General features: G+C 39.6%; 1 protein-coding gene across 1 annotated transcript in view; it reads right to left on the bottom strand.

Annotated features, from left to right (window-relative positions):
• ddb1 (damage-specific DNA binding protein 1) overlaps positions 1–23,106 on the bottom strand; it is a 48,714-nt gene that overhangs the window by 5,902 nt on the left and 19,706 nt on the right. The window contains 12 exon segments of the mRNA XM_030718906.1: positions 1,938–2,107; positions 2,910–3,019; positions 5,314–5,481; positions 7,948–8,042; positions 8,575–8,610; positions 8,613–8,738; positions 10,451–10,574; positions 12,897–13,008; positions 13,527–13,622; positions 13,882–14,089; positions 18,205–18,312; positions 21,966–22,129. Coding sequence (XP_030574766.1) covers positions 1,938–2,107; positions 2,910–3,019; positions 5,314–5,481; positions 7,948–8,042; positions 8,575–8,610; positions 8,613–8,738; positions 10,451–10,574; positions 12,897–13,008; positions 13,527–13,622; positions 13,882–14,089; positions 18,205–18,312; positions 21,966–22,129 — 1,517 coding nt within the window.

Here is a 23,106-nt window from a genome sequence, read left to right as displayed (position 1 = left end):
CGTGCAGCTTCTTTCAGTAAGATCTAATAAATCAAAGTATCTCAGAGCAATAACCCTGGCAGTGGTATTTATCTTCATTAGACACTGCAGCTCATTTTAGTTTACCAGCTACTGTGGAAACCTTTTACTGGAATGTACAATGGTGATCCTCGTTTCCTGTTAAACTTTCCTCTGACACTTTTAAAGAATCACAGAGGTTGCTGAGGGGAAATAATGTGCTCTGCAAGTTCAAGGGGTGAATTACTGCGGTGTCTAAATGTTGTGTGCTCCACGTTTTTCATCTCTGCGCAGCTTCATTACTGCCAGGCTGAAAGTTACTAGTTTTAATCTGAGTAATGAGGTGTAAACTCTGATTTCTTTTCCTTTCTTATTCCTTTCTCAAATGGAAACATTAGTTCTGAAGAAATGGATTTGAGATGTTTGTGTACTCTCTAATTAGCCTGAGGTATATGAAAACACTGAGAGTGACTGTAGCACTGCAGAGTCATTGTGGAATTTTTCAAAGGATCTTTTTCCTATGAAAATCTGTTCCAAAGTTGCTCACAGTGACACAGGTGGTTTATCCTCATCAACAGAGGCAGTGTTTCTAAAAACACACACTGCTGTTAAGTTTGTGATTAACCGCCCAATTTTCCAAAAATATGCAGCTTTGTAAAATCTAAAAATGGCGCCTGGGTGGCTTAGTGGTGAAGCCAGCGACCACATACATATGCCGCGTTTCGGTGCGGGCGGCACGGTTCGCGTCCCGGCCCATCACCAATTTGCCTGCGTGTCTTCCCCTGTATCTTTCCCCCATTTCCTGTCTCTCTCCACTGATGATAAAAGCCACTGTGGCCAAAAATGCAAAAAAAGTAAAGTAAAATCTAAAAATATACAGACTGTAATAATTTACTACAATAATTGTTAAATAGTAAATCTGAAAAAACAAGAAAGAAGCATAATAAATGAGAGAAATTATAAGGTCTTTCAAAAAACAAAAAAACAACTATTTTTAATATGATGCAAGCAATTTCAGAAAAAGCTAGGACAAAAAAAAAAAAAAAGCTGTGTAAATACTTCAACCATATGTCGCATTTTAAGGATAATCCTCATTATTCGTCTACATATTCTGATCAGCAATAGGATTAAAAACACAGAGGTGAAGGGAGCAACACTGACAATCTCATTAAAACTGGTTAAAAAATGAAAAATGAATTGAATATATAGATCTCCAAGCAAGAAATGCTGCCACTTAGACTATGTCTTTTCCTGGGAAGAAATGGCTTATTTCAACAAGGCAAACCACATGGTGCACATCTTATGACAGCTTGGCTCCACAGTAAAAGAGCCCAGGTACTATAAACTGGCCTGTCCAGACCAAACACCCAAGCAAGAAATGGAGAACATTTCTCTTTGAAACCTACAGCAACTGGTGTCCTCAGTTCCTAAACAGAGGGTGCAGCTAAAAGAAGAAGAGGCAGATTCAATAATGTGCTCAACATCTAACTTTTGCTAGCATTAAATTTAAAATGGCCCTGTATTTCCAAAAACAAAAAGTTCCAAGAACTGTTTCTTGGCTGGGAGTCTCCGCTCAGTTTGAGGCAACCAGTGGACACCAGAAAGCTACTGCAGCCAGCCATGAAAACAGTCCAGTGTTTCTCATTGTGTTTAATCTGTGCAAAAAAACAAAGTGTAAAAAGCACTATATGATCACAAGATGAGTTCATTCTTTTGAATTAGTTTGAGAGGTGCTGGTAACAAAACACCGTTGCCTTTGTTACCAGGCTTGTAGCTTCCACCTCTCCTCAGTCTTGGGAAGCTAAGCTGCAATCTTACAGTAATTTGCCATACACGTGTAGAATATTAGCATATTCTTTTAAGAGGTTCATTTAAAGAAAAATGTTTTTTTGAAATTAATGGGAAAGCAGTAGTGGTGTATAAGTGCTCTGTGAACTTACCAATCATGCCATTAACCGTGCCAAAGAGCACAGAGCCCTGGGTAGGTGTGGAGCTTTCGCCGAGGTTTTGAAGCACCAGTGAACCATGGCAGAAGACATTTACGAACTCCCCAAGGTGGAACAGCCCCACTTCCTGCAGGTGCTGACGCTCCTCATCTGTGGTGGCCGCACTGACCAGAGGAAGGACAATGGGACAGAAATGCAACAGGTGGAGTGGGAGGGATCACAAACAATAAGGAATAAAACATGTGGGAAGAAGAGTTGAAATATGAGAGATAGGAGAGAGAAAATAAAGTGCAAAAACAAAGAGAAAATTAGGTCAATGGAAAAATAAGAAATTGTTGGGGGAAAGACTTGATCGATTAAACAAAACAAAACAGGGGGGCAGAGATATCAGAAGCGTTAGAAAAGGTCAGAGAGTGATAGAGAAGTAATGGATAAAAGGATGAGAAACAGGAGAGAGAGCAACAGGAAGAGAGATGTGATACAAAAATAAAGGTCAAAAGCATTGAGAGGTCCAGCTTGATGTAGAAGGTTCATAATAAACTGAGGCATAAATGTAGCACACTCACTTCTAGACCACATCTTTCTTCCTTTTCCTTAAAAGTCAACACTTGTATTATAGCAGAATTGCTAAAGAGAGAAATGCAGCAGAGTGGCTAAAAGCTTAGTGGAGAGATAACTGCCAAACAAATGCAAAGACGATGCTGCACCACCTGCACCACCTTCATTCCAACGAGGGTGCTCTAAAAAAGTGCCGTGCAGCGCTTTAGAGAACGATGAGCCTCGTATAACACGATGCTGGTTCAAGTGAATACATACTGGAGTCAACACAGAAACTTTTTTCCTCTTTGGCTACAATAAAAAAGGTAATGGGACTGTAATGCTTACAGGAATGATTCATGTTAATGTGCAGAAATAATCACTGCACTTCACCATTTATACCCAGTAACAGTTTATGTTCCTCCTCACCTGTCCTTTTGGCAGACAAACAGATTGAAGGCGTTCTCCGCCCCCAGGAAGTTGTCGTCATCCAGAATTTCCACTGCACTCATCCAGTTAGGATTGAAGTCACGGGCAATCTAACGTAAATAACCAAAAAACAAATATAAGACGTGTCAGAGAAAACAGTAAACACCAGAGAGGAACTGCCAAAAACCAAGGTGGTTATACTGCATTATCTATGAGCTAAGAAGTGCTGACTCCAAACATACAGTCTTTATGTTTCAATCCTAGAGAAACATCAAATGCCCTTGAATGCAAAGGTATAAGAAAAATACTTTTAAAATATGTTCTTTTCATGCTGGTTACATGCACAGAACACAATGTAAGCATTGTGAACTGGGCCTGTGATGGACACTACTCTGTACTCTTCAGTATCTGCAGTGTGAACTCACTGCCTCTAAGGAGGGAAAACACGTGCTGCTTGCTCTTGTAAAACTCTCACCACAAGGCAAACATGCTCTAAATAATAACCTGCTTTATCATCCATTTTACTCTTAATAGGAGCCTAACTGGCAAAACAGAACATCATGCTGTATTAAAGAAGGCTTAAAATTAGTGATTGAGACAAACAAATTAGCATGACTCCTGTTGATCATTAGAAAGAATACAGGTTTCTGGGACTTCACTTTACTTTAGTAAGGCCATTATTTACTCTTTTAGATGTGCTTTTGGTCTAGATTGACTTCTGAGACAATAACCTGCTGTTCATCAGCCAAATGTGTAACCATCTTCACCAGCTAGATGCAAACTCTGTCAAGAAAATCTGTCCTATAGGAAAAAAAAAAGGAAAAAAATACTGAACGTTTTATTGATGCTTTCAGTTTGGAGGCTGCACATCTATAAGTCTAAGTAAATGAAGGGCATTTTCCATCTTTCTTTTCTAAAGACCTACTGTCAGTGATGACACACTTCCTAATTTGAAGTATGAATCTATTGAAACAAGGTGCCAGCAGCAGCAACAGCAGCCTTAAAGTGCAATACTACTGACACAGCATTAAATTCAGTGACACGGTAGGTCAAATGTAAGCATAAAATTAGCCAGTTTTTTTTTTTTCCTTGAAATTTTCAGGGTAAAGTAACTGGTTAACACTTTAATTTAACAATAACTAAAGTAACTTACTCTTGTAACTCTTCAGGAGCTGCACAACATTGCCACATAATAAAAGTGAAAATATTTTGTACTTGAGATGTTTTATCTTGGATCGGGTTTTTTAACTAGCTGCTTAAAGCCCTGCTTTTCCGCCCATGTAATCACATCAGTCTTTTCCATCCACTGCTCCTCCTGTCATATAGAGTGAAACTAGAGAGAGCTGGAGCAACACTCTGTGGAGTCATTTGTTTACATTAGGGTTGCACATCACCAGCTGCTAGCATCTCCTCTTTGTAGAGCTGGTTGTACATGAAGATTGATTTTGCCTCAAGTGGTGAAATGTGGTTGCATCCACCTTTAGCAGGAACTACTTTCCTACATATTTTGCAAAGTACTGTACTTTATTGAGGTTTTTGAAGTCGCTCCCATTTAGCATCATCCTAGGCTGACGTGGCTCTTGCTCTCAGACATGCCTGAATTTGTCTCATTATTGCATGCACTAGAGAATGTAAACAAATGCCATTGCTATAGCAATAATATCGCAATATGACTTTTTTATATCACCTAAAAAGTATGCATCATGAAGGCTATGATTTGGCACAGCCCTATTTGGCAGATAGCGTATATTGGATTTATGAGCATATTCCTCTCAAAGCAACAGCCTATTGCACCTAACTTGAGCTCCTGGCAGAGAAAAGTAAAGATTTTCTATCTCCCCCCACAGAAAACTACAGAGTTGAGTCCTTTTTTTTTTTTCAGGTGCTACACTTGATATGCTGTATCAAGTGTGATGCAAAATATTGATTATGGCTGCTTTGAAATATAAGAAACACAATATTTTCTATCTGAAATTTTGAGGCACTTGAAGGTATGTTATGTTTCTAATAAATTCAAGCCCTTTTGGTCTCCAGGACTTATTACACTGAGCACAACAACAAAACATGCACACAATGGGATGCGTGACTCATCATCAAATCTCTGTATCTTTCTTCCACAAATCAATTTGAACACTTGGCTCATCAGAAGGCTGTGAGGTATAAGGCTATGCTTGGTAGACATAAAAAAGAACAACAACAACAACAACATTTATACCCCAAAGAGAAGAGTTAAAATATGCAAATGTGGATAACAGACACCAAACCAACATTGGTTAAAAATAAAGTCCAATTCTTCAAAACCAGCAGCCTTGGATAAAATCAAGGGCTAATCTGTGTTTTCACAGTTGCTTTTGGTACAGAGCAGCCAACTTGTTTGAGATATTAAACCTTCTTCTCTTCTTACCTCTTCAAAGTTGCCTCCATGGTTTGTATGCCAACAGCAGACGGATCTCATCAAGTCTCCCACCAGGATGAAATCTCCTTTGGTCTTCAGGTAAAGGGCCATGATATTGTTGTAGTGGTTACACTCAGTCCTCAGCTCCTTCTCAGCCGTCCACTCGTACAGACGGACCTTAAACAAACAGTTAGGGTGTGTAATTTTTAGTTGTCAAGCTGCCAAAGGGAAGAGGATCAGCAATTAGCTTTAGCCACGTTTGATGAAGTGTATGACATTTTACTTCCACTCTGAATTTTATTGTGAGCACGAGGCTGAGGTGCTGATTGAGTATATGAATTATGTGCTGCAACATTAATGAGCATTTAACCGCTAATTACACTTGCAGTTTCATGGTGTCTGCACCAGCTAACAATTTTTAAAAATGGATTTGGGCTAAGTAGTTGATGAAGGATTGAAGGTAGATTTCTGTGACCCCTCATTTCTAGACACATGAAGGTGGACTCAATAGATTAAAAGCTAAGCAGCTTTATTTTCATTATTTCAACAAAATGTAACAGTATGTAAGGAAAAAAAAGACATTATCGTAGATTTAAAAAAAACAACCTCAGCTGGTTTACAGGAGATTAAAGTGTAATCTTTATTGAGATTTTATTCTTTGCGTTAATTACCATTCTTCCTCTTTTCCCTTTTTAATCAGTGTTGAACAAATTCTAGTTTTTAATACTTAATGGCTCAGTTACACTAAAGTAAAAATAGGTTGGGCAACCTCCTTGTGACTAGAGGGGAAAAAAGAAAAGGTGGATGCCTGGTGATTGTACTGAATTATTGTTGCTGTCGGAGACTGTTTGCAAGGAGCTGTGTTAACCAATTGGGTCGTCCAAAGGTCGAGAGTGCAATACCCTCAAACTCTGGGCAAACACTTTTGATCACAAAGGTGACTGCACAGGTGGGAGCAACTGATTGCAATACATTGCAATCAGTTCGAGGTAGATGAGCGCAACTTTTCTGCTTCTTTTTTGCAAGACGGGATTCCACTTAGTTGGCTGCCAGCTGAATTCCCATATAAAAAAAATCAAGGTTGCTTGTTTCCCCTTCAGTCAGAGAACTTCTTACATTTTCAGAAATATCAAAATCCTTTGTGTGTCCACATGATGTTTGAGCAGAAAACTGATTACTGCTTAAAAGGCACTAATAAATGTGGCAAGAAAGATCAAGGAATCTGTGTAGTGCCCAAGAGTAAACATTTGTAAAAATAAAAAAAAAAAAAAAAAGCTGTCCAGTTATGTCACCATGTTCTATAAGGTTCTACTGAGGTTCTTAGTGAAGAGAAAAATACTGCCTCAAAGATGGATTACTCTTTCATCAAAAGTCATGGCTAATACTTCAAATTGTATAGTATTAATGATTTAAGGTCAACTTATGCAGCTGGTAAGGGTAAAAAAAAAATAGTGGTGCAGTTGGAAGTGAGTTGCTGTACAAAGTGATGAGTTCCAGAAAAATGAAACCCAAGCGACTAAATCTTAAGATAAAGATGCCTTTTAAGCTTTTAATCCTTTTAATCTAGCTATAACTTAGTGTGAATGAGCATGGTATTACAGGAGAGTGGAGGAGAGGCTGTGTGTCAAGCTATCCTTACATTTATCCATGTGGGATAAACTGATTTTGATACTGGAGAAAAATGGCTGAGGAGGCACTTTTCTTTTTGACGTGACAAAGAAAATCAAAACACAACTCATGCGGATGTGGACTAAATGAGGTACATTGAGCATTGACCTACTCCTGAACAAAACTTTCTTTGTGCTCTGGATAATGATGGAAATATACCGTCGGCAAATTTAAAACCAAAACTTACAATGGGGCAGCTTTTTACCCCTGAAATGTTTTCACGTGCACCTTTTTTTTTTTTAACTGATTATGTTTTTAGGTCTATCCTAATTTCCCGAGGTGACTTTATCTTTTCCTTAACCCTTTCCTTGCAAATAAAAATATGTTCCTTCGCTCGTCTAAATAAAGGTTACACTGACTCAATGCACCATCTTGTGGTACAAATTGATATTACAGGAAAGTACGGCCTGGTCCTAGTTCAGTTGATATCTCTTCAGCATAATACAAAGCGCCTTTAAAGAATGAACACTTTTAAACCTAAATTTAACATATTCTCACATTTTTTGGAACCGAATATGCAGTCAGTCTTCATGATAAGGTTAAATGAGGATTTGAGTGAAAGTTTCTCTAGTTGGAAGCTGAACTTGAGCAGCTGTAGATTCTGGCCAGTTATATGGGTAAACACATGTTACAACTCAGTTTTCTTGCCACTTAACAAGAAAACTGGAGCAGAATAGAGAGATGCTGCTTTTAATCTCTGGACCAGATGGTAAATTCTGATGTGGGAAGTGAAAGCAATTGCAATAGAGGTGCACTTGACTGAGGCACCTTCCCAAAGGCTGAGAGTAATGATTTAATTGTGCAAGAATTTTTTTACTGTGGCCCCAGAGCAAAAAATAGTATCTGACAAATTAAAGCCATTTAACCTTCAAGCTACACTTTTCTTCAGGTCTTCAAACATGATTATAAGGGCAGCTCAGTAAGGAAAAAAGCAGGATTTTTTGAAGTCCAGGTAACGACACAACGACCACTTACTGTGCTACTTATGCTGGCCAGCAATTTGCCATTGAACTCTACCATAGAGTAGACAGCTCCTTTCACCTCCTTCTCAGCCACAGTTTGGAGCTTACCTGCAGGAAAAAGCACAATGTCTGTCAGTCAGTGTTGTGTTAACATTCAAAGCATTAGACAGGAAATACTGAGTAAAACTAGCACCTACAAAAAAAGTGAATATTGCTCAATTATTGAGAGATGTGGAAAACGTGAAGAAAAGAAGGAGATGCATTCAGAATGACGATATGGGCAAAATGAAGAGCTGTAGGAGGATAAATGAAAGGCACGCAGTGCACCTTGAGAGGGGCGAAGTGTGAAAGGAAATGAGAAGAATCAGTAGTGTTGAGAGGGGGAACGTCTGATAAGAAGTGATAAGAAAATGATTAAGTGAGGAGGGAAACAGGAGCATGGCAGGACAAAGTGTTCGTGCGTGAAATACAGGACAGAGGGTGGAGAGGAGAAAATGAAAACAGGTGAAGGATAAAGAGAGCAAGCCAAAATGAGCTGAGCGAGAAGACAAACGGGATAAGGCTGAGCAACAAGACAGAAAAGTGTTTTCAGGTCTGTTTGCTGCAGGTGGAGAAAGCTGTCAAAAGCTTAGGTACTGACCGTCGGTGTAGTGGAAGACAACGATGCGACCCTGCTTGGCTCAGCCTCCTCTGGGTACACCATGGCGGTGCCGACGATAAAATACACAGACGGGTCTTTTCCCAGGCGACATGACACCAAGCTGAGGGCATACTCACTGGGGAGGAACTGATGAGCATGCAGAACTGAAAGATACACAAAATACAAATGCTTGAGTTAGAAACATAAGAATAAAGCGTTTCTCTGTTAATTGGATTTAACATCTGTCTTTTTTTTAATGAAAGTTTTTGTTAATAATTAAAGAGCAATTCTCTTTTATTTATTGTTATTTAATGGAAACAGTTTAACATGGTGACAATAAATTTGGAAAAGGCAAGCATGGATAGCCAGGCAGGTTTTTAAAAATTACTATAGTACACTATACAGAAAAACTACCACAGACAAACCCTGTCACACTGTCCCGTCACAGTTTACAGTTTACAATGTCCACTCGGAAAGCAGTGTCTCTCTCTATTCTGCTCTGGTTAAATAATTTTGTTTTCCAATAAATACTGAGAAGTTATTAGTCTTGTTAGTGTTTAAAAATGTACACACTTCCTAACAAAGATGATATCCAAGAATTGGACTACTTTTCAGTTTACACTGTAACCATAAAGTACACCAGCTCGACACTGAACAAACAAAAACAAAGACAAGGCACAGTTCTACCCAGTTCTCCCGCTCCCATCCTCTCCAGCTGCTTCTATTGAATCCCATTTAACACATCGAGGTGAGCGCTCCAGAAATCTCTTGCTCAAGTTTATCTGAATAATGCAATCTCAGCAGCACTTTACATTGGATTAAACAATGCCGTGCAGTAATTGTATGACACTGTACAATACATTCATTAATACATGTATCCATTAAAAAATCATGTTCCACACACCCACTGATAATTGTTCACATAGTTCATTCCATGTTAGTAGATGATTAAACAATTAACGTGCTTTGTCCTCTCATCCTGTATATCATTTAAACAGGTCTGTTTGATTTTTCTTGGCCCCTCTATAAAGTTTTTTCCCCCCATTTGTGTTAAATGCCAGATTCATTGTATGACGCTGAGCAAGACTTTCACTATAATGTAGCAAACCAGACTGATCCCCTGCGTCTGTGTACTGAGGAATTTATAAATCTCCCTCACTCTCTTTATAGTTTTATTGCACCTGTCTAGTAAGGACATTTTTCATTTTTATTGCTTGTTTTGCTCATTAACCTAGCCAGTGTAGGTGGAGGTAATTAATAAAATATGACGGCACACAAATCAGGATCTGCACTCTAATGCATCAAAATGTGCCTCCATATCTGATGAAAAACTCACAACATCTAAATGAGTGGTTATCTGATTGCACATTAATAAAGCAGAATGAAATGTGGACACAGTCCCTTATTTACATATTATTAACATATAACATACCCTGATTTATCTGAACATGATCATGCCTGGGTATTTAAAAGGAAGGCTTGGTGCAGTAAAATCTGCATTGCAAATCAGACTGAGGGAAATCCTGCCTGGGCTTCAACTTGGAGATAGTTTGCACTACTCCCAAAATGTTCAATCATTCAGTTATTCCATAAAGAGCCCACCATTTGCTTTAAATACGGAATGCCAAAATAATTATATTTTATGACCCTTTTTACAATCATAGAGTACAAAAAAAAAACCCCCACAAAAAACAGATATTTAAAGAGGAAATGAGATTAAATAAAAGAAAAATGCAAACTTTATTGGTAAAATGAGTCTTTCCCCCCTCTTGAAGATCAAATATTCACCAAGTTGACAACACTATTTTACCCTCATACGCTCCATATAAATCACCAGCTCTGAGTTCAAATGGAAATGTACATTCAGCTGTCTCACCTTCAAAGGTGTGTTGATCCACAACTAGCAGATTGTGAACCTCCACCTCTTCCCCAAAGGAGGTCTCGTGGGGAGAAGTGCTGCTGGGGAAGAGCTTACTGGAGCTCACACTGCTGGAGAGAGCCTAGAAGGATGTAGATGAGATGGAAAAAAGCAAGAGAAGGGCAGACAAAGCCAAACACAGGTTTATAAAACAATTCAAATCCCCATTTCAACATGAGCTGTGTGAACAGCACAGTCGGCACCATCTGTGGCAGCAGATGTGGAGCATTTTAAAATCAGGTAAACATCATTCTGGTCACCACATGTGAGAGGCTTTCTGGCAGTAAATGCAAACACAAATAAAAGTCCACATCTGTCCCCTTGGAGAAGATAAAGAGCCAAGCTGAGCAGACATAATACATGCTGTCAGTATGAGTCTGAACATTTTTGATTAGCTCTTCATGTGAGAATCCCTTTTAAATTCTGGTTCTACTATTTTTTTTCTTGGCAACTAATACCTCATCATCCATGCTTCTTGTCAACAAATCAAACAAAAGATGATTATGTTCCATGCCATCAAAATTTGATGGGAACTCTTTAAACAGATAAATTTAGCTTCACTGATTGCCACAGTACGAAGATGATAGACCAAAAAACGGCCTAATCCCTGCTCATTCATTGCACTCCACTGCTATGTACATGGCTTAAAAGGGTAAATATTCTGACAATAATTACAATTTTTCAGGGTTTCTGAAAAATTATAATTCCTTGGAAATCAAAATGAACGTTTTTATATTAGACTTAAGCTATAATCAATAGAACTCTTGTTATTATCATACATTTACTCTTATTGTTGCTATATTAATTTTGTCCTCTTTATTTGTAATAGCTGTAAACACTAATCCCCTTTAGGGTTGCGTCAGGAAGGGTATCTAGTGTAAAATTCTGCTAAATAAAAGATGCAAAGTTACCCCCTGTGGCAGCCCCTTGTGGCAAGTGGCAGCTGAATGTAGCTTCTTCTTCATTTGTAATAGATGTAGCACTACATACATGCACTTAACTAGTCCCTATATGATCACTGCCACTACATAAGGATCTTTAACAAGAACTTAAAACACTCATAGCAGTAGAGCCAAACTGAAGCATCCTTCAAACTATTTCTTAGATACTAAGTGAACATGAAGTGGACATTTTTCGAAAGGTTGTGAATTTTGTCAGATTTTCATGGAACTTGGTATACATGATCTTCATTGCAAGCCTCACAAACATTATCACATTTCATTTTGGTCTGCAGAAGCATTCGCCCACAACAATTAATAGAATTTGATGGCAAAGCTGCCAAAAACCGTACAACTTGCTGGAAAATCTTAACACCTTTTCCTCGCTATTCACACAACTTGTTTCCTAGCAACTGTCGCGTCTTGATGCTTGGCCCCCTAATTGCTGCTTGCAGCAATATTTTACAAGGTAAAGTGGATTAATAAATCACACTTTAAGATAATGCTTCAAAATAATAGCCCAGATATAACTTTCCACCAATTTGGAAGACTTCTTCTACTAGGACTTTGTTTACAGCAAGGAACACGTGCTGACTTAAAACCTGCACTCTGAACTAAACTCTTCACCTTCTATTACTGTCAATATTTGCCACCCATATAAAAACACCCTGAATGAAATTATTGGCAAAAAGTTAAGTGAACAAGGCAAATGTTATGACATTATATTCTTTTACCTTCACATGCTCAGCTGTTATCAGTCCAGTTATGTTCATTAATTACTGTAAGGTTTGAATGTGAACACAGATGTGAGCACAGCATGATATATTGCTCTATAGCTGGTACAACGTGCTTTTTCTTCAAGCTAAAATGACAAATTCCCTGCTGTCATCTACTTTTTTATGTCTGAAGTGCTAAAAACTACTATGACAAACATAATGGAAGCAGAGGACTACTTCCATTATGTTATTAGGTTAGTGTTCAATTAACAGCCCACATAACCACATTCTAAAATAAATAAATGTGATCAAAACAAAGGGAGAAAAAAGTGATTTACAAAATGACTCTCAATTGCTCAGATTTCCTTAACTTAATACAGCAACATTTTAGGAAATAGAAACTCTGAGATTTCAGACGTTTTAAGACTTGCAGGAGTTGCTAATAATATTGTTAAGGCATAAATAGAAAACCCTTTACTGTAACAGCTTCAGTTATGCTCAGATTATAATTCTCAGGCTGATTAAGTAAAGTGATAACTGAATACCAAGGAAGTGAGATTTAAATCCTGGTTTAAAACTTAAGGTTCCAGCAGACCTCCTAGGTGACTAACAAGACAAGACATTTGTTGACTTGGAAAGCTCCCAGATTCATTTTGTGAATAATATTCTCAGTCAGGATGCCTGGTTAGAGTGCAAAACAAACAAGCTCCCGGGTGTTTGGAATCCAAACACAACATGGAGGTACCGTACCTGAGTGCTTGCACTGGGCCGTACAGCAGATGTGGTGCCGCTCACATCCTGAATCTCCACCCTGTTAGACAGAACTCCGAAACACTGGGAAACCTCCTGGTAACAGATCCGTCTGAGTGAGATGAGATGGGGGTAGAAAGAGGTTAGTGAATATGAAAATGGGTAAACTGAACAAAACAAAGCACCTAAGGGAGTCTCTGCTTTGTGTTTTCTGACTGGATAACATCATCATCCTCTTAAAATAATGGACCGAGTCAATGTTTTTTTTCAGGTTTTTTTCAAGAGACAAAAAACTGAACCAAACATTGAAAATGTGATTTAGGCATAAATAAATCTTTTGTTAAAAAATGACTTGGGCCATTATTTTAAGAGGGTGACAACAACAGTCAACCTTTTACTACCTTATCAAACAAAACTGAGTCATGCACGACACTTAAAAGACTGAACAGAATAGGGAACCAGAAATGATCCAGCACATATGTAACAAATGGGAGAGAGTAGCTAGTCAGAACAAATGGGCAAAAATCACTGCAAACATGAAGAACAAACAGTATTATTTGCACAGGTGATGAATGTGAAATACTCATTTCAAGTTCAGTTCTAACTCAATATTTGACAAAGGAGACTGACCTGGGAGATTCATAGAGGGGAACAGTGCGAATGTGGAGTTTCTGGATCTCATCGATGGTACCAATGGTCAGAGTGCTGTTGTTGGCCAGAGCCAAACTGTGACGAAAAATGCAGCATTAGTAAAGAAGAAAAAGAAGAAATACACCTAATATCTGCAAATCAAAAAGTGGAATTGTGTGCATCTGTAATCAAAGGAGACTACATCTGAGTCAGCTCTGCCAGCTCGAGGATCAAAACAAAAGAAGTGAAGGGCTCACAGCTATGAACTCTTCGGAGCACAGAAAAGAAAACAGATGAATTTCCCATAAAGCTACAGACTGATAAAATATAAAGTAAGAAAAGCTCTGCTGCTGACCTGTCAGGGTAGCCCTCGGAGTTGAGTGGGCACATATAATTGACCTCCTTGAGGTTGACGTTGGAGAACACCAGCTTGTGGTTGGAGGAATAGATAACAGTGGGTCGGTCAGAGCAGGCAAAGACATTGGAAGTGGACAAGGATCTGAAGGTCCTCAGCACAGTGGGCTGTGTACCAAGGGTGACCTTCTTACGCTCGCTTAGGGCACCTGGGAAACGGAAATAAGGTCAAACCACAGATCTGAACCAGCTTGAGAAGTGGTTCTACCAATCGGTATTTGGGTCAAAAAAGCCATTTGCCAAGTCCCTTTAGCCACCCAGAAAGGCACTCTAAGAGTGCATCCCCTGCCAAAACAAATGCTCCATCAACGGGTTCATGAAATTCAACTTGGCAGTTTTTGTCCAGTTTTTTGTTTTTGCTGGCAATCAGACAAAAAATAAACAGCGCTGATCACATATCTCCACTAAGGAAAAAGTGGAGGCCAAGCATTAATGCTTCTCCTTGTGCTCTCCTTGTGTATCTTGCTTTTAATGCTCACCAAACAAGTCAGTGGCCCCTTGAGTTCTGAATAAAAGCATCTAATGTTATTGTTTCACCACTCTATTAACTGCAAAGAGAGAGGCCATATTTCTCCCATAACTTATCTTCACTGGTTCCCTGTTAAATTCACAAGTTAACTTAAAATCCTTCTCCTTATATACAAATTCTTGAATAACGAGGCCCGTCATATCTTAAAGACCTCAAAGTACCTTTTTATCCTAACAGAGCACGTCGCTCTCAGATTGCAGGTTTACATTCGGTTCCTAGATTTTTCAAAAGTAGAATGGGAGGCAGAGCCTTCAGCTATTAGGCCCCTCTTCTATGGAACCAGCTCCCACTTTAGATTCAGGAGACAGACACACTACTTTTAAGATCAGGCTCAAAACCTCGATTCACCGTGTGTGTGTGTTTATTAGGGATGGCACGATACCACTTTTTTATGTCTGATACAGATACCAATATTTTACATTTGGATATCGGCCGATACCGATATAAATCCGGTATTTAAAATTGATCCAGGCATTTAAAAACATTAAAAAAAAAATTGTTTTAAAAAGAAGTCAACAGTCTCTCACACAACAAAATCAAAGTCTTTTAGTTGTCTCACATACAAGAGTAAGGACCAGGGCGGGCAGAGCTTTTTAGGCAGTGGCACCAAAGCTCTGGAACTGTTTACCACTCCAGCTCCATTTAGCTGACTCTGTGGCATCATTTAAAAAAATAGTTGAAAACTTTTCTGTTTAACTAGGCTTTCTGGTTTCTGACTTTATTTTTATTCTTTTTCTTTTATATGGTAATGTTATTATGGTTTTAACATAGTGTTTTCTGGAGGTGGGGGATGATATTGTGTTTTAATTATTGTACAGCCCTTTTCTGTCTGTGAAAAACGCTATATAAACAAACTTTACTTACAACAATAACTATCACCTGAATCCTGTTGCTTCTGTGTGAGAAGCATGTTGCAAATTTCATTAGGGCTGCAACTATCGATTATTTTAGCAATTGTGTATTCTATTTATATTGATTACCCAAGTAACTGGATAAGAAATACTTTTTTTCATATTAACAGTTCATCTGCATATTTTAACTTCCGTACTGCAGTTTTTCCGTGTGAAACAAACAGGGTGGATGGAGCAGCTACAGAGTTCTCTTTTCTTCACTTACTGATCAGGTGGTTGATGAAGGACCTCCAGCTGTTTCCCAGTAAAGGTTTAATGGAGGTTACAGGGACGAAAAGGCTTCTTTTGGACACTAGAAAAACATTTCCTTCTGCTCCATCTGAGCGCGCCGGCTCCGCCTCTTTCCGCTTGTGCAGACAGACTGCACGTAAATCAGCTGACTGCTGCTATTGCGTCATCAGTGTTCACGCGAAAAACTAGGGGCTGCGTGAGCGCAATCTTGTAATGCTTTATATTCACAAGCATTCTCCTAAATACGTTTCTACTGCAGGTCTATATTTAGTCACAAATCAGGGATTAAAGTATCAAAAATATTTTGACGGGGAAGGGGTCCTTCCGGTACCGGACGGTCACTAGTGCTAATAGCTGCGCTCGCTAGCAGTATGTCCGGGAGCTGAAGTAGAGAAAAAAATAACAGCTGATTCTCAGCACAGCGAGCACAACACACAAACAAGGCAGAGAGCGGTGGAGGCGGAAAAACATGTCAGCGATGATCGCTCAGTGTCAAAGGGAATCCGTCGCAGCGACGGAGGATCTGAGGGGGTTGTTTTCTAACTCCTGATCGCCCACTCCATTCCAGTAGGTGGCGGTAATGGAGCTCTAAGCTGGTTTGGTCAACCGCAAACCCACAAGAACAAGAAGACGACTGAGCCCTGTAATGCAGCTAATGTGAGCGAAACGTTGTTTAATGTATCGGATTACATTTTTTTATTTCTTTCCGATATCCGATCCAGTAATTTAGGCCAGTATCGGACCGATACCGATACTGAATATCGGATCGGCGCATCCCTAGTGTTTATACACCACTACTGTATTTAATCATTAGGAATTATTAAGCTCTGGCTCTCTCTTTTGCAGTTTGTCTTTTGTCCTGTTTTCCTCTGCTCTCTTCTCTTTACGTTGTGGCAGATAGCTGCCCCTCCCTGAGTCTTGCTCTGCCAGATGTTCCTTCCTGTGAACAGGAAGTTTTTCCTTCCTACTGTCACCAAGTGCTTGCTCAGAGGGGTTCATGTGATTGTTGGGGTTTCTTCTAATATTCTCGTCTTTACCTTACAATATAAAGTGCCTTGAGGTGACTATTGTTATGAACTGTTCACATGTCTTTGTGTTAAGTGCTTGTAAATGTTGTAGATGGTATATTTGAGCTGCTGGTCTGACAAAACAAACGATTAGTAAATGTCACTTTGTACTAAATTATGAGGGCCATTAATCAGTAATGAAATTAATAGCAAGTTGGCTCCCTACTCTACTACATTTTAGCACATGGCAAAATTTCACTTTTAAGTCTCATCACCTTAGAGAAAGAACAAATTAAGTCCTGATTAAGAGACAGTAATGGAGATGAATTTTTTGATGGGTAAAGACAGCCAGTTGTGACTTAAGTAATGTTTAATTAATTAGGTAATTATAATTAAGTAATTATTCTAATACAGCAATAAAAATAAGAATTCAAGAATGAACAAAGATTGAAAATCTGTTTTAGTTTAAACTGGCAGCAGTTTAGGACTATTCAACTACATTTACATCACAGTAACTGCACAGCCTGTGATAACAGTCTTCAGAGGCTTTTAAATTTACTTTTTACTACTGAAATTACCTCAACTGGATGATATCATTTCAGTGACATCATCCAGTCCTATCCTGGGCTCAGAGATTACACATTTCATGTGAGGGTGAAGTTAGAAAGTGCTGAGCATTTAGGAGGCAGTGAATGTCTAATAAGAGGCACTACTGATGTATAGAAAGTGCAAGATGAAGTGGTTATGAAGCCTTACCCTAACTAACCTAAAATTCAGAATTTACCAGTGGCAAATTAAATGTTTCTATTTTAATCTAGCAATACCAAAAATACGGCATGTTTGGCAAGTTACTGGAGTGCTCTTTCACTGTAAGATGGTCAAATTTGTTTGATCTGATGGGAAAGATGCAGCCTCTGTAGGTTATCTTTAGCTAATGCACATCTAAACACTCACTGGATTTTATTTAAAGAACTCTACAGCATCTTTTCAGCATAAAAAACACACTTATAAAACAGCAAAGGAAGACAGTAGAGGATTAATCATCTAATGCTTATGTCCTCCTTTTACATTTCCTTCAGGAAATGCCAAAGGTCAAAAGCAGAGCATAACCAAATCACATTAATTATAATGTTTCATAACTGGATGTGTAAATAAGCAACACCAACTCTAATATCTAGCATAATAAACACTCTGGTATAATAATACATTTAAATATATCCATGTCATGTCAGTGACCCTTCTATATGTGGTCCTTTAGACCACAGTTGGCCTTGATGGAGCCTACCTGGTTCCTGTCTGTGAAACTGCTGTTTTTTTCTGCCTTTACAGCACTGAAAATCTTTAGCAGTTCAATGACAGGCTCTCAATCAAACTTATAAAACAGGATTCTTCAGGCAGCAGAGCTTCTGAACAGAACATCCAAATATAGCGCTGGCAGTTACGCAAGTTGACAAGAAATGATAAACTAAAAATGAAAATGTTCACAGACAGCTGCCTGTGGCCCTGCCTGAAGGCCCTTATCAGTCTGGCAAAGTCTCAGAAGCTCTCATCTAAGGATTGTAGTGGTAACGGTGAGAAGGACCTACCAGTCTGCAGGTCCAGACCAAAGTAGAAGAGTGCTCCATCTCCCAGAGCACACAGCAGGTAGTAGCTGCCTTCAAAGGTGGTCATTAGGATGGAGCGAGGAATGATTTCTGAGGACACACACAAACAAGTGATTTATATTTGCTGTACTCTGGAGTCACTGGTTCTATACCAAAGTGATAAATGCCTGTAAAAATACCTCTGTCAGAAAAATCAATCAGGTTATTATTCAGACTGTGTGGTAACTTTAAAAGAAATAGCATTTGAATGCTGCAGGATAAATACAAAGACTTCAGTTTTGTTGTTTCCCAAACACTGGTTTCTGTGACTGTAGGCCAGTTACATCAAAATAACTTTGGCTTTGATTAAGTGCTTATTGGCTGATTTGTCAAAAAGCAGCACTATTAAAATAAAAGTGTACAAAACGAATGTACATATTCCATGAATATGTACATCAATTATTTGCTGTTGAGCAGGCCAAATTATTAGAGTTCAAACATAAAGATGTACTCTAAAGGACATACACAGAGGGTCTGAAACACAATCAATGTAACAAAACTAACATAGCTTAAGGGGTTAGTGTGGGCTGCAGTGTTGAAATTCTGTTTCCACTCACAGATCTAAAAATGTCAACAAGTTCAGTAGTACAGTACTGTGCAAAAGAAATACCCCTCATTTCTTTATATCTTACTAGGAAAATGGGAAATACGTACAGCAATGTATTGAAACATGAGCAAACATACATGGAAATACAGTATATAAGGCAAAAACGGAGTCTGAGAATTCTAACGAGCTCAAAACTTAATATTTGGTGTGACCACCTTTATTTTTCAACACAGCCTGAACTCTCTGAGGCAGTTTTCTTGTAATTTCTTTAAGTAGTCTTCAGGAATAGTTCTCCAGACTTCTTAAAGGATATTAAAAACTCTTCTTTGGATGTTGGCTGTCTCTTGTTCTGTAAAGATGATCCCACAATGACAGGATTCTAGCCAGCAAATGATCACCCGGAGCTGTGCCAGGCTGAGAATTTCACCGGTTTGCCAGCATTATTACTGCAATTAGCAAGGAATACTCCCCCCCTACTCCACCCCCAGCCCCGGTCGTCCAGTCCTCCGATACCGCCGGTGCCAATGTCCAAAGACAAACCTGGAGAACTATTGCTGCAGACCACTTTTTAAGAAAAAAAAAAAACCCTACAAGACAGTCTGTGTCCCTGAAAGCAAAATATACAGAACTGAGGGGCAGCTTAAGACTTTTGCACAGCACTGTATATTAGCTTAGGTTTTAAATTCTGCAGACAGACTAGTTTTTAAGGCAGTAGGCAAAAAAAAGTTTACAAAGTTTGAGCACCAAGCACCCGTCAATCAAACAGAGTTGGAAAATAAAGTAAGACACAGTGGGAAAGAGTGAAGAGTTGTTCTTTATGAAAAGTAGAAGTCCTGTCTGTGCCAGTTCACCATGTTATGAAAATTTTCCTCCAGTGACTGCTGACTTTTTCATAAGTTGAACCCAAAAAGTATTCAAGTCCTCTCTTGCATACTTTAACATTCCAAGTTTAAATACTTCTCAAGTGTATAAGTGGTGCACTAAATGCATTTAGATTAGCAGCATATTTAATGCTTAAGCACTCATCAAGTACTTGCTAAAATGAGCTGCTCCATGTGAGATGGCATTTACATCTATTAAGCTGGAAAGTGGAGATACAATCCATTTCACTGAAGCTATTACTGCACTATTATGGATCCATGTCTTGGACTGATTTATTGAAATTCTTAAAGCAACAGCTCCACTTTCTATATATATATAGAAAGTGGAGATATTAGAGTTGGTATATATATATATATATATATATATATGGAAAAATATTGAACTCTGAATATTGATCACTTTACTGAATTTAATAAATTAGAACTGCTGAAGCAAGTGTTTATTGGATTTACTTTATTCCCAACCTTCAGCCATCACCTTAAATTGGAGAAATTTAAGCTATTTTATGTCAAGATCTACGTCCATCTTCAGATGAACTATTCACTTAAAGATGGAACCAGTTCAATAGATCAATGGGAACAAAGATATATTTCATAACTTTTGCCTTTATATTCTTCATATTTTTTTTGCTCTGTGGCAGGTATGATTGAGAGACTCTGTATGCAAAAACATCTTACACAAAATAAAATGTTCATCCTTTTTTAAATTTCAGTAATCTTCATTTTTCGTCCTGGTCGTGGAACGCTGGACCAGCTCTTTATCCTCTCAAGGATATTCGAGTGTGCGTGGGAGTTTGCTCAACCAGTCTACATGTGCTTTGTGGACTTGGAGAAGGCATTCGACCGTGTTCCTCGGGGTGTTCTTTGGGAGGTTCTGCGGGAGTATGGGGTGTCTGGCCCATTGTTGCGGGCCATTCAGTCCTTGTACAACCACAGTGAGAGCTTGGTCCGTATAGCCGGTAATAAGTCGGATTTGTTTCCTGTGGGTGTTGGACTCCGTCAGGGCTGCCCTTTGTCACCGATTCTGTTCATAATTTTTATGGACAGAATTTCTAGGCGTAGCCAGGTGGCAGAAGGCTTCTTCCTTGGTGGCCTCAGAGTCTCATCTCTGCTTTTCGCAGATGATGCGGTTCTGTTGGCTTCATCAGGGGGGGGCCTCCAGCTCGCAGTGGAACGGTTCGCAGCCGAGTGTGAAGCGGCTGGCATGAGAATCAGCACCTCTAAGTCTGAGGCCATGGTCCTCAGCCGGAAAAGGGTGGAGTGCCATCTCCGGCTCAGGAACGAGTTCTTGCCTCAAGTGGAGGAGTTTAAGTATCTCGGGGTCTTGTTCACGAGTGATGGGAGAAGGGAACGGGAGATCGACAGGCGGATCGGGGCTGCTTCTGCAGTGATGCGGACGCTGCACCGGTCCGTCGTGGTGAAGAGGGAGCTTAGCGTAAAAGCGAAGCTCTCGATTTACCGGTCGATCTACGTTCCTACCCTCACCTATGGTCACGAGCTTTGGGTAGTGACCGAAAGAATAAGATCGCGAATACAAGCGGCAGAAATGAGTTTCCTTCGAAGGGTGGCTGGCCTCTCCCTTAGAGATAAGGTGAGGAGTGCGGCCATCCGGGAGGGGCTCAGAGTAGAGCCGCTGCTCCTCCACATCGAAAGGAGCCAGTTGAGGTGGCTCGGGCATCTGATTAGGATGCCTCCTGGCCGCCTCCTGGGTGAGGTGTTCCGGGCATGTCCCACCGGGAAGAGGCCCCGTGGTAGACCCAGGACACGCTGGAGATATTATGTATCTCGGCTGGCCTGGGAACGCCTTGGGGTCCCTCCGGATGAGCTGGAGGAGGTGGCTGGGGAGAGGGAAGCCTGGGCTTCTCTGCTTAGGCTTCTGCCCCCGCGACCCGGCCCCGGATAAGCGGAAGAAAATGGATGGATGGATGGAGTAATCTTCATATCTTTTTGCCATATTTAAATCAAATATAGAGAGGCACAAACAAAAGGATACAGCTTGATCATATTTACACTACTCCTGTTACTAAATGAGCACCTGTGGTCACAGCGATGTTGAGATCTATAAATCCTTCTCATAGCTTGAATTTTAGATGTTTATTCTTGCTTTCTAAGAATGGCTCAGGAATTGTTGCTTTTGTAGAATTGTTAAGACCATGTATGCACTACTGTGCAATAGAAATATATTTGATTGACATTACTTTATTTCTATCCACATCTCTCTCCACAAGCCACTAACAGCTTTCCACTGCTCCTGCCTGGGAAATCTTTTCTCTCACCTCCACCCAGCATTTCCTTATGCAGAGCTGTGAAACAAGGTAGTTTGAGCACACGGGCTGAGATGTCGGTCCAGAGTCCCACAGCGCAGAGCGGTGATTCATCACCACCCTCCCCCAGAGGTGTGATGTCCAAGCAGGCAACCTCGTGCTCCATTTCTGTGGTACTGAGAAAGGTAAAGAGGGTTTGAGAAAACAGTAGCAAGCTGCCCTGCATATTGTGACAATGAAGTGTCTCTCTCTCTCTCACACACCCCTGACCAAAATAGCTAATTGGATAATTGTGTTAGCGACACAGAGAAGAAGTTCTAATCGATTTTTTCCTCATATGTGATAAAATCTAAAAAAATGTTACATTCTCAAGGGGTGAGTGACATTAACACCTGGTAAAACTGTCAGACAACCAACCATCCATCCATCTTCTTCCTCTTATCATGGTTGGTGTCAGGGCAAGAAGCAGGATACACTCTGGACAGGTTACTAGCCTATTGCATGGCTAACTCAGAGAGACAGACAACCATTCACCCCCACATTCACACCAAGGGCCAATTCAGACTAACACGCATGACACTGATTAGACACCGATTAACCTAACACGCATGTCGTGGGAGGAAGTGAGAGTACCCAGAGCGAAACCGTGCAGACATGGGGCGAACATGCCAACTCCACACAGAAAGGACCTTCTTGCTGTGAAACAATGGTGGTAACTGCTACACAACTGTGCCGCCTATGACCATTCATTTTCTATAAAACTGTGGTGAGATCTGAATCACGATGTGGGTAAGCAACAAACGAGACTTCCTTCTCAAAGATCAGCTGGACCTTTTAATAATTTAACACTAACAATCAATCACACATTTTATCTTCCTTGTTTACACTCTGCTGCAAATATATCTCCATTATAACAAACACTATTAGTGTGAGCGTATGTGCTTGTTTGGTACAGATTGAATGTAATATATTTCCAAGGATAGTTTTGATAGTCTGAAATTAAAAGCTGGCTGCTTATCACTCAGTACAGTTTTTAGAGTTCAGTAGCACAACAATCTACAGCTTGCATAGGGAGATAATAATTTTTATTTTTTTTTTAGATTAACGAGAGAAACATTTTCTACTAATTAAACTTTCTGCATTAAACAAAAAC

The sequence above is a fragment of the Archocentrus centrarchus genome, chromosome 3 (assembly GCF_007364275.1).
Source record: "Archocentrus centrarchus isolate MPI-CPG fArcCen1 chromosome 3, fArcCen1, whole genome shotgun sequence".
Classification (NCBI taxonomy): Eukaryota; Metazoa; Chordata; class Actinopteri; order Cichliformes; family Cichlidae; genus Archocentrus; species Archocentrus centrarchus.
This window is presented reverse-complemented; position numbering and strand designations above follow the sequence as displayed.